This window comes from Poecilia formosa, unplaced genomic scaffold, assembly GCF_000485575.1.
Source record: "Poecilia formosa unplaced genomic scaffold, Poecilia_formosa-5.1.2 Scaffold509, whole genome shotgun sequence".
NCBI classification, from domain to species: Eukaryota; Metazoa; Chordata; class Actinopteri; order Cyprinodontiformes; family Poeciliidae; genus Poecilia; species Poecilia formosa.
Window position 1 is genome coordinate 152,327 of NW_006800448.1, and position 11,631 is coordinate 163,957.

Consider the following 11,631-nt stretch of genomic DNA (forward strand, 5'->3'; position numbering starts at 1 on the left):
ACAAAATATACTATTTTAATTTAATGATTTTTAAATCCATTGAAAACATTGAACTTTTTTAGCATAAATGTATTATGTCAATGAAAGTATGAAATGTTTATTTAACTTCACGCGGAATATTTTTGGCCAGAGGAGGCGCTGCAGAGCGAAAGCACCGGATCGTGAACCGGAAGAGAAACAAAACCGACTGAATATTCTAAACAATATGGCTGCTCCCTATGGCTGTCATGCCGAGCTGAGAAAATAGTTCAGTTAGAACTATTTTGACTTTTATGTTAGTTTTGCAGATTGTTAAAGCTGGGTGTGAGTTGGTTTTATTCGGAGCTAACTCATGCTAGCACCGAAGGTTGTCGGAATGGCTGCAGCCTTCAGAGGGAAGGTCAGACAGATGGTCTATCTGAGCCGGAGACTGTCCACCCAGGAGCAGCCTGGACCTCCAGATCCAGACTCTTCCCCGGAGAGCCAGTTACCTGCGGTCAAGGTGCGAAGACCGAGGAAGGATCCCAGTGGCCATTCCGTGCTTCTCTTCCCCGGGCAGGGTAGCCAGTTTGTGGGTATGGGTAAAGGACTGACGAAGTACCCCAACGTGAAAGAGATGTTCTCCGCAGCGCAGGAGATCCTCGGCTACGACCTGCTAACACTCTGCCTGGAAGGGCCGGAGAAGGAACTGCTGAAGACGGTGCACTGTCAGCCGGCGGTGTTCGTCACCTCTCTGGCTGCGGTGGAGAAGCTGCACCATGAAAACCCAAAGGTCACACAAACTGTTGTTTAATTACCATTTCTGTTGAGGTTTAACTCAAAATAAAGTAGAAATACATTATAGTTTTCACCTGTTTTTCTCAAGTTAAAAGTAAAAAGTAAGCGTTCAAGAAATTCCTAAAAAAAAGTGAAAAGATTACCTATATCATATCATCTGATTTAATATTTTAAATGATGTCATCAGATTGATGGCATCATCAATCTGTAATGTATATATAAAAACATACTGATATTTGAAAGTTTTCCCCCAAAAACCGTGCTAAGCCCAGTGGTTGGGTGCTAGTCATTCATCCAGCGGCCCACCGTGTTTTTGAGTTAAAAAATGCTTAAAGTTGACAAGAAATTTGAAATTATCATTTGATAATTGTGTATTATTGGAAGGTTGGAAGATTAATATCTGAACACCAACTATAAAGTCTTAAAAATGCAAACATTTAAAAAGAAAAACTTAAATAAATAAGTAATCCTAAGCCTGGTGGGGGCACATGTAAAGCCTGTTGGCCCGCCAGGCTTATAATACACTGACATTTTCCTCCGGTCTCAACAGGCTATTGAGACGTGTGCCGCTGCTGCAGGTTTCAGCGTTGGTGAATTTGCTGCTCTTGTTTTTGCTGGAGCCATGAACTTTTCAGAAGGTAAGCATCACTTTTTGTCAAAGATGTATTAATATAGTGAAAGTCTGACGAGAGTCTTAAAGTTTTAATGTATTTCCTTCTGCTGCTCTTCTAGCTTTGTATGCAGTGAAGGTGCGTGCAGAGGCCATGCAGAAAGCCTCTGAACTGGTTCCCAGTGGGATGCTGTCGGTCGTTGGCAGACCACAGGCTCATTATAAATACGCCTGCCTTCAAGCCAGAGAGCACTGCAAGAGTCTGGGGATCGAGGATCCCGTTTGCTCTGTGGCCAACTATTTATTCCCTGATGGCAGGGTCATTGCAGGGCACAAACAGGTACGAACCGTCGCTGTTCAGCTATAGATTTGGCACCAGTGGAATATTAATGTGGCTTTGGGTTTTGTTTAGGCCCTGGACTTCCTCCAGCAGAACTCGCGCCGTCTTGAGTTCATCAGGGCCAAACCTCTCCCAGTTAGCGGAGCGTTCCACACCGAGCTGATGGCGTCGGCTACCAAGCCGCTCAGAGAGGTGCTGCAGCAGGTGGAGGTCAGTCAGCAAACGTTTCCTACACTACAGGCTACACTTCTGCTTTATTACATCCACCTAACAGAACTAGTTTTCTAATTGTTCTGATTACTCTAGTTCTTTTAATTTGTGCCCCTTCTGATGTGTTTTCTGTTGCAAACATATTAAAATTGAATTGAAGGGAAAATATGCCTGTTTACTGTTGCTGTTTTATGTACATGGGGGTAAAATAAAATGAAATCACATTTTTAAAAGTTATGAACGTTTTTAATGAGTAAGAAAAGGTTTGTTCCCCAAGTTAATTACAAACAAATGCACTTCATTTTTTACATTTTGTTTAAACAGTTCCATTTTTATTAAGAGAAAAATATTACAATTAATAAAACTACAAATTTCTGATTAGACATAATCACTTTCCTGACATAATAAACAAGCATGTTTTATATTTTATATTGGGGGATATGAAAAGATTAAATAAAAATTACCCACATTCTCGTTAACTACTGGGAATTGTATACGTTGTAGTTTATATAAAAGCCAATCAGTAAATAATATTTTAAAGAATTTAAGTAAAATGTGTCAATATAGTATTATGTAGACAAATTCTTATGAAATGTGTAAATATTCTTGGATAATATATAATAATTTCACTATCTACCAAGTTATTTTATGTATCCTGAGCAACAGCATAGCGGGAAATAATTTAAAATGTTAATTTGGCTCATAAAGTATGGATCAACATTTGATTGGTTACCCGACATAGTAAAACATTTTCGACCAATCACCTTTGCTCTAACAGTGTTAGCTCCGCCTACTGAGTTTCAGCGTTGATTATATCGTTTAAAATGCTAGAATATAATTGAATAAATATAATAATTGAATCATGAAATATTCTGTTAAAATGTAGGGAATCATTTTTTTTAATATATTGCATTTTTAAAAACATTTTATAGTTTATTATTCATGCATGATGCATAGCTGTCCAGTTCATCCAGCTGCTCTACATAACTAAAGTTTATATTGAGGAATGTTTATTTACAAAAGAAAATGCCTTTCTTTTTATTCTTTTGGGCCTGCTCAGGTGCAAAAGTGTAATTTTATTGTCAATTTTGTTATTTTATTATGTGTTTTTTTTTTCTCTTCACTAGTAGTAGAATTGTTGTTTTTAATTATGATAAAGTAATTAAAGTTGCATGTTTTTTTTTCCTCCTTTATTCTGTTACCATATCAACAAAAAACACACCTAAAGGACTACAATGGACTCTTTTTTTTTTTTTTTTGCACATTTAATTTAATTTTATGTGTTTATATCGCAATAATAATACTTTTTAAAACATTAAATCATTTTCCAACATTATTTCCCTTCCAGGTGCGACGCCCCGATATCAGGGTCTACTCCAATGTGGACGGAAAGCGCTACATGAGTGAAAGCCACGTTCGCAAGCAGCTGGTCAAGCAGCTGGTGTCGCCGGTGAAATGGGAGCAGGCTCTACATGAAATCTACGAAAGGTCGCAGGGGGAGAGCTTCCCTCAGACGTTCGAGGTCGGTCCCGGGAGGCAGCTGGGCGTCACGCTCCAGAAGTGCAACAGGAAGGCCTCTCAGTTGTACGCTCACGTGGACGTCACCGCAAGCGAAAAGTGACTCTAACGTTGGAAAAGATTGTGTATAACCATGTATTTAATGAAATGTTTTTTTAAATAAACACGCCAGTCGGTTTTTCTCATCTTGAAGTTTATTTGTAAGACGTGGGGAAAAAAACAAACACAAAAAAAAAGCCTCGTCAAATCCGCAACAGAAAGTCCAGCTCCCGTCATTTCATCACAAGCAAAGCTACACATCGTTTTGTAAAAACCTTGGCCTCTTAAACCAGTAAGAAACTGCAAAAGACTGCAGGCCAGCAACAGTCCAGTCATGAGAAACATGCTTTCTGATATCAGTGCAACGGCAAAACAGCCTTCCAGTGCTACAATGTTCTGGCTTTTCAGGAAACTCTTTAAAAAAAAATAATTAAACCAATCTGGAGGTGCTTCAGTGAATTTAGCAACACAGTTTTTTAAGCTTTATTCTAAGGAAGGCGTTTCCAGTCTGTCGTTAACATCAATACAGCTCATGGAAATGGTATAAAAAAAAAAGAAAAGTAAACAGCAGAAACAAAAATCAGCATTAATTTGAAATCAAATGCAAACTTAGTCTTTTTTTTTTTCTTTTTTGTTTTTCATCAAACATACTCAGACTTTCTTTGGGCCTCTTCCCAGGCCTCCTCTTACATCCACAATCCACCAAAAATGCTTGCTGTTGCCAGCAGTGCTACGGCCATGAGTGCTCCTCTGGTCCAGCCAGGCCAAGCCACCACTTTTAAACTGCTCACCTTGAAAATGATAAAAAACAATGTGATTTTACAGTATTGAGGGAATAGATGTTTTAGAGTATCTGGAAAGGTTGACTGGATAGTCTGTCTATCTTTAGTATTCATGACAGGCTGTGCTGAGCACAAAGTTTAGCAAGTTTTCTTTGGGAAACCAAAGAAAACTTGTTAAACCCTGCACAATGTGCCTGCGCTGCAGTGAAGATCAAAGAATTACCCAGGTTGCCTTTGCCTCGGCTCTAAGGTTCCCCGTCCCGGACGTAGCGCTGACAATCCAGGTCTTCACCGGAGCCAACAGGCTCTGGAAACCCCACAGCTGGTTGTGGAGATCCCTGTAAAACACCAACCAAGATAACAACCAAAAACATAAATATCCAACTAGAAATGTGAGATAAAAACAAAACAAAGCATGTTTTTGTACCTGCAGATGATCCGTGTCAGAGTCCGGGCAGGTCCCAGCAGGTAGAGAGGAGTTGGCGGCCAGTTCGGATCTCTCCTGACCCGCTCCTGGTCCAGAAGGTCTCCGATTTCAGCCAACTGTCGACCAACGACCCTCACTGCTCTGTCACGGATCCTACACCAGGAAGATAGAAAACATTAAAACAATAAAACGTCTTTAAAACCCAATGGTGTTGAAGACTTGATCAAATCTGTTCTCTTTGTCGTGTTTGTTGCTGGTACAACTCTTTCCCACATGACGTGTTTACATGGAACAATGTGCTCAGTACCTGAAACAGCAGCAGGGAGTGTCCGTACTGTACCTGAGGTTCCCGTCCGCCATCTCTCCAGGTCCAGCCTGGAGGGTCACAGCACGGCTTGGATGTCTGGTTTGTTCCACCATCGTGTTCTCTGAGCAGGAGCGACATTTTCACATGAGTTCCTGTTAAATTATTTCGATCAACCACCACATTGACAATGCAGGATGGAAAGAGCCTGCACGCGATCATGCATTATCTCTGGACTTCTAACGTTCATAAACAAGCTGTGTAAACAAGAGAACATGTGACCAGGATGGGTGGTGCTTGTTACCAGGGAGAGAGTCCGATTAAAAAAAAAAAAAAAAATCTGAGGTCTGAAGTGGTGACTTCATCCTTCTGATGTCTACTGCTGCTAAACTGTTTCACTTCCCTAATATTTTTTTGAGCTGATGTTAAAAAGTGTTGCTCTAATAATGTTTTTGGAACAGGACTTGTCAGATTATGTTTATAGGTTTTACTTTTAACCTGCCGTGATCACCTGAGCTGAGATCAGACCTGTTGTTCTCATGCTCTTTAATGCAAATGCCACATTTCCATTACCCAAATCAACCAAACGGCTCTTTTCTCCTCTCAGCAAGGGGAACTACAGCATCACCCACCTCAGATAATCCCCCATAAACTTTAAATAGGTTTACAATTTTTAGACAAATTTACAAAAAAAGTATTTTTATATGTAAACGTGAGGTTTTCGTATCTTTTTTACATTAAAAATGCCGTAAAATGAGTTCAACAAGAGCAAAACTAACGCGGCCTGGAAATAGCCGCCTATAGCAGTTTGCTTTAGTAAAAACAAAAAACATGAAGTCATTGCTCATGCCTAAAACAAACAAAGGTCATTTTTGAAAACCACACTTAAAAGGATTAGATATTAACCCTTCAACTCAAATGAATAAACAATTTGCTTATTCATTTTTCAAACACGCATTGTGTCTCATTTTGTAATAATACTTTATTTGAATGTTTATCGAAAGTAAAACGCTGGCAAGTAAACAGGTGCACTCACAGTGAAAAAAGAAAGTAAAAATACCTTTAATGTAGATTAAATAGGACGCCGCCCTGTAATAAATATAAAACCCATCATCATTAGCACTTATAGTTATTTATAAAATCAAATAAATAATCGAAAGGTGTTTGTACTTACAGCAGCGTCCTTTAATCTCGTTGCTCTCTCAGGTAACTACTGCAAAGTACAATTGGCCACGCCTTTACCTGCTGCTATCAAATTTGACCATTAGGGGGAGACAGAAACGCCGGTTAAATACCAATTGAGTCGTAATAAGTTATTAATTTTGATTTAAACATAGGCAAGAAATATATTACTCTATACCTATTTCTTACTGAGAATTCAACTTTCTTTTTGTATATGATCAGTTCAGTCCACTTCAGTTGTTTTAAATATGGCGCTGATTCACAACAAATGCAATCCTAAGGCATTTTAAAAGACAAACAAATATGGGTTATAACAGCTAATCAAATTATAACACTCATACAGACAGATTTAATGAACTTTCTCCAACACGTATGATGAATTCAACATTTTTTGGCACTCTGCAGCCACCAGCCTGTTGTTAAAAATAGAAACAGTGAAATAGTGACCCCCTGTGGTAAAACGTAGCAATGACACCCCGAAGTGACATCACTGCGTCCTCCGTTGCTAGGTTATTCTCGTAACGCAACATCTTCTTAGCGTTTCCGAGACACACCCTTTTCAAACATTTATATTAATCATGCGGTATTTCACTAGTTGCACAGAAATTATCGGGGTTTTAGCTCGAAGAAATGCTTCCTTGTAGTTTGACCGTCTTGGGCGTTGTCGTCACCGCTTCACGTCGTCGGAATCAATAAGTGCCGCCACAGCAGCTAACATGGACGCGGCGTTCGCTAGCTAGCTTTCAGCTCACGGTGATGCTTTACAAGCTGCTTGGCCGTAAAACTGTAACGACAGTGGGATGAGAGTGCATCCCTGACCCGGATGATGGCCGCCCAGTCTCTGCAGCAGTCCGGGGAGGATTCAGCAGCCTGCTAACGGAGCCTGTCAGAGCAGCAGATGCTGATGACTGGATGCTTCCTGGCACTGATTTGCAGGTAGCTGAGTGTGTATAAATCTTAAAGCGGATCCTAAATGATCTCACTCACATGTCAGGTTGTATTTTTATGAATATGTTCGTGAGTGTTGTATGTTTGATGTTTGTTGACATGTTGTTTTGAAGGCACCATGGCTGGGAAGGTGAAGTGGGTGACAGATATTGAGAAGTCAGTGCTCATCAATAACTTTGAAAAAAGAGAATGGGTTCAAGTGACAGAAAACGAGGACTGGAATTTCTACTGGTAGGTTCTAGAACCAAAACATAATTTAAAATACATCTAAAAAATAAATAAATAAATTCATTAGTTAATTTCGCTAATTAAGCAAGGAAAAAATATCTTATGTAAGGAAAAAATTACTTTTTCTCCAAAGTAACAATTATATTCCCTCTTTATATCTGTTTATACAGTCAAAGTAGTAATCTCAATAAAAAAAAAATCTTATCTTTAATTTCAACACACATACAGTGAAGAGAAAAAAGTAAATAAATAATTGTCAAAGAGAAAATCTTGAATCCTGGCCTGGCCGACTTCCTCTCAGTGAAAAAACATAACCGTTTGTTTAATTGGTATTTCTAAATTACTCTGAGGTTTGTGTTTTTATGATTGTTCATCCTGCATGTCTCCCTTTCTGCCCTAAAGGACAGGCCATTCAAATAAGGCAGGAAATGGATGAAAGTAAACAGCTGCTCTGCTTAAACTTACATCTAAACTAATATTCCAACACTTAAAATTTTTCAAAAAATACAACATATAACGATTTCTAAGAAAAAAGTGATGAAATGATATTTAAAAATGTGTGGCACACTTTTCAAAGAACTTGTATATTAGTAACCCTTTACTTTATGTTTCTGTGAGGTTTAAATTTATTATCCTGGGCTCCTAGCCACTCTTCTAAATGGAAAATATACAATTTTATTTCAATGTTAAATCAATTTTTAATTTTTCCATTCTGTCTGAAGCTAATTCAAAGTGTTTTTTTAAGAGTTTCTCTGCTTTTTAGTTGGTTTTATAAATTTAATAAGGAGTTTATGCTCTTTTCTCTTACTAGGAAGAATTTATTGAATATTATAATTAGTTTGGTGGGAGATAGTCCAGTAGTGAAGCTGTTCTCTTGATGCTCATCGTGCAGGATGAGCATCCAGACCATCAGGAACGTGTTCAGCGTGGACACCGGCTACCGGCTGTCGGATGAGCAGCTGGTCAACCATTTCCCGAACCACTATGAGCTGACCAGGAAGGACCTGATGATCAAAAACATCAAGCGCTACCGCAAGGAGCTGGAAAAGGAAGGAAGTCTGCTTGCAGAGAAGGACAAGAACGGAAAATACATTTATCTGGGTAATCTTCCCTAGAGGTGGATTTATGTACAGGCGTGAACAGTCCTGATGTTTTTCTTTATCCTTGTGCAGATTTCGTTCCTGTGACATTTATGCTCCCGGCTGATTACAATTTGTTTGTGGAGGAGTTTCGCAAGAATCCGTCCAGCACCTGGATCATGAAGCCCTGCGGAAAAGCCCAGGGGAAGGGCATCTTCCTCATCAACAAGCTGTCGCAGATTAAGAAGTGGTCTCGCGACAGCCGGACATCCACGTAAGTCAGGAAGCGCGTTCCTTTCAAGCTTTGGATGGAGAAAAACAAAGAGTCATCATGGTATTATCAGCGGGTGTTGCTGCTCCGTCCTGCCTCCAGGTTTGTTGCAGCATCCAGCGGTAAAGAGGCGTATGTGATCTCTCTGTACATCGACAACCCTCTGCTGATTGGAGGGAAGAAGTTCGACCTTCGGCTTTACGTTCTGGTGACAACATATCGGCCGTTAAAGTGCTACATGTAAGAAGCACCTTTCAAAACTGCATCCTGTTTATGCGTCAAATTATCCACCCAGGAAATCACCTGGTGTTTAACAGATGATATGAATTCGAACAAATCAGTCTGATCTGATCCGTTAGGTACAAGTTGGGGTTCTGCCGGTTCTGCACGGTGAAGTACACACCCAGCACCAGTGAGCTGGACAACATGTTTGTGCATCTCACTAACGTGGCCATCCAGAAACACGGGGTGAGTTGTCATCAAAAGGAACATTTTCCTCAACGTAGGTGAAGCACAGATCAAAAATCATACAAAAATCAAGTACTGTCACTTTAATTTGAAGCTCTTGTGTTTATTTTGCTCGTCTTATAGTTCCACAAATACGGCCGCTCATTTAGATGAACTTCTTCTTCATCATTCAAACCACCTGTAGAGACTGAGGTCGAAGTTATTTGAATCCTCTCCTACCAAGACTAGCGGCTCTTAATTTGTGTAACAGTTGAGTTTCTTTTTAGTAAACTCGGTTTTTATTGGTTGTTTAACCAAACAAAACAGCTGTCTGCAGTAGGCAGTATTCACGTTCTAACATAAAGATATTCAGAGCTATGCATTCAGATTTACTCAGACATTTTTGGAGCAGCCAGCCCCATCTTTGGCTAATTGTTCTCCCTAATTTTTCCCCATCTTTTTTTTAAATTTTTGTAAAGTTTGGACTAGTTAAGTATTTGTTACTCATTTTCACTCTATCAGAAATGGCAGAATCAGCTCAATTCTTCGCTGGAGGGCCTTCCAATAAGTTAAAATTTTTGTTCATGACCAGAAAATATCTCTGTGATTTACAACAGTTCCATTATGTTAATGCAAACCTGTATCCTGCAGACTAGCTAACCGCTAAAACACCTGCTTTTAGTGGCGGCAACTGTCTGCTACTTTCTCTGATTCAACACAGGGATGTAGGAATGACATGACAGTTTTCCCATAAGTAAAACACATCGAAAACTACTTTCTTGTTATTTTCAAGGTCGTTATATTTCTTTTCGGGGTTTTTAAATCTTCACAGAAAGCTTCACATTTCTGGTTTAACTGTGTTTTCCAAAAGGACGACTACAACCACGTTCACGGGGGAAAGTGGACAGTCAGTAATCTTCGCTTGTACCTGGAGAGCACAAGAGGAAAGGAGGTGACAAACCGGCTGTTTGACCAGATCCACTGGATCGTGGTGCAGTCACTGAAGGCGGTCGCAGTAAGTTTATAGCATGAATGATTGAATAAAAGAGCGACACTTGCTAATTTCTGATTATGTTTCCTCTAATTCCGACACTTTGCTGGTTACATTTCAAATGATATGGCAAGTTTCTGGTTTCTAAATGCTTCTTTAGCGTAAACCGTCTTTAAACTTTCTCTTTCACACCACTTTTTCACATTTTGCCACAAAACCACCACAAACATCAACGTAATTTATTGTAAATGGGCTGAATGCAAATGGACGCCATACCTGAACCTTCAGAAGTTTTCTAAATCCTTAAACTTTGCTCTAATTTGTTCTGCTTTCTCACATTAAATTGCAACGTAACACACTGAAGTTTGTGCAAGACGTGTGAAAGCTTCTGTAAATATTTATTCCTCACTCTTTCGTCGCTGGGGAAGTCTTGCACTCACTTATCCATATTGTGTAATCACCTTTCAGTGTGCTGAACCTGTTTGCAGATACTTCCGTGAATGCACCTCTAGCAGAAAGCAGAAACCTTTCACCAATGAAATATTACACCTTTTAAAAGCAGAATGTACGTGCAGAGCTGCAGGTGCTAAATAAGTATTTTTTGTTATAATTTAAACTTGTGCAGGCAGAATCCGATACCTTTTACGTTGTTTTCAACGTGACAAAAGGTCGTCTGATTTCTATGAGCTGTAAAACCACCTGCATGTCTTTGTATTGTTTTTAGCCCACAGGACACTAAACACACTTCCTTTTTTAAATAAGTGCTCTTACTCACTTCCTCTCAAAGGCATCAAAGCATCTGCTGCTAATAGATGTGTGGTGTATTTATACTCTGGTTGTCTAATAACAACTGATAAACCAAATTAAAAATGATCCATTTTGCTCATTCAGTCTGTGTTTTCTTCCCTGTTAGCCTGTGATGAACAATGATAAGCATTGTTTTGAGTGTTATGGGTATGACATCATCATCGACGACAAGCTGAAGCCGTGGCTCATCGAGGTGAGTCGCATTGAAATGTTTTCACCTCGTAATTTGTGAAACGTAAAACCTTTAATGCAAAGCTGGGAACCCGGTCTGAGCAACCGGGTTTATTTGCAGTCTTCTGTTCATCTGGGTCTTTTTTTTATTTTTATTTTTCCAATAAATAGTTGGAACAGTGTCTGGATCAATACTGAGAAAATTACTTCATGCTCACTGTTGGGTACAGTGGAGGATCTGGGGTATCTGTTGCTCTTTTAAAGGCCCTGAAAAAACAGGAGATTTAAAATAAAAGAAGAAGAAGAAAGAAAGAAAGATGACAGAAAGCAGCTTCTGTCACTTTAAATATTCTGTAGACATATCTGCAGAATGAAACCAGCAAAAAGAGAAAGATTGATGGATGAATATCAGAAGGATGGATGATGGATGACCACTGAATGAATGAATGCATGGTTGGTTGGTTGGATGGATGGATGGATGGATGGATGGATGGATGGATGGATGGATGGATGGATGGATG

At 39.4% G+C, this 11,631-nt stretch overlaps 2 protein-coding genes across 2 annotated transcripts in view; both read left to right on the plus strand.

Annotated features, from left to right (window-relative positions):
- The first annotated feature begins 150 nt into the window (after positions 1-150).
- On the plus strand, positions 151-3,898 carry mcat (malonyl CoA:ACP acyltransferase (mitochondrial)). Its single transcript, XM_007579152.2, has 5 exons — positions 151-751; positions 1,307-1,394; positions 1,489-1,706; positions 1,779-1,916; positions 3,265-3,898. Exons 1-5 carry the CDS (start codon positions 332-334, stop codon positions 3,535-3,537), a joined length of 1,137 nt encoding a protein of 378 aa, XP_007579214.1. The 5' UTR covers positions 151-331; the 3' UTR covers positions 3,538-3,898.
- Positions 3,899-6,630: 2,732 nt separating this feature from the next.
- ttll1 (tubulin tyrosine ligase-like family, member 1) overlaps positions 6,631-11,631 on the plus strand; it is an 11,042-nt gene continuing 6,041 nt past the window's right edge. Inside the window, exons 1-8 of the mRNA XM_007579153.2 lie at positions 6,631-7,104; positions 7,230-7,347; positions 8,237-8,445; positions 8,517-8,697; positions 8,797-8,934; positions 9,054-9,162; positions 10,013-10,156; positions 11,046-11,132. Of these exons, the coding sequence (XP_007579215.1) occupies positions 7,235-7,347; positions 8,237-8,445; positions 8,517-8,697; positions 8,797-8,934; positions 9,054-9,162; positions 10,013-10,156; positions 11,046-11,132 (981 nt within the window). The 5' untranslated portion in view covers positions 6,631-7,104; positions 7,230-7,234. The remainder of the gene's footprint in view (positions 7,105-7,229; positions 7,348-8,236; positions 8,446-8,516; positions 8,698-8,796; positions 8,935-9,053; positions 9,163-10,012; positions 10,157-11,045; positions 11,133-11,631) is intronic.

Coding starts and splice junctions, on each gene's coding strand:
- mcat (XM_007579152.2), top strand. CDS start 332: ATGCTAGCACCGAAGGTTGTCGGAATGGCTGCAGCCTTCAGAGGGAAG. Junction 752..1,306: donor TGCACCATGAAAACCCAAAG/GTCACACAAACT, acceptor CGGTCTCAACAG/GCTATTGAGACGTGTGCCGC. Junction 1,707..1,778: donor TCATTGCAGGGCACAAACAG/GTACGAACCGTC, acceptor GGTTTTGTTTAG/GCCCTGGACTTCCTCCAGCA.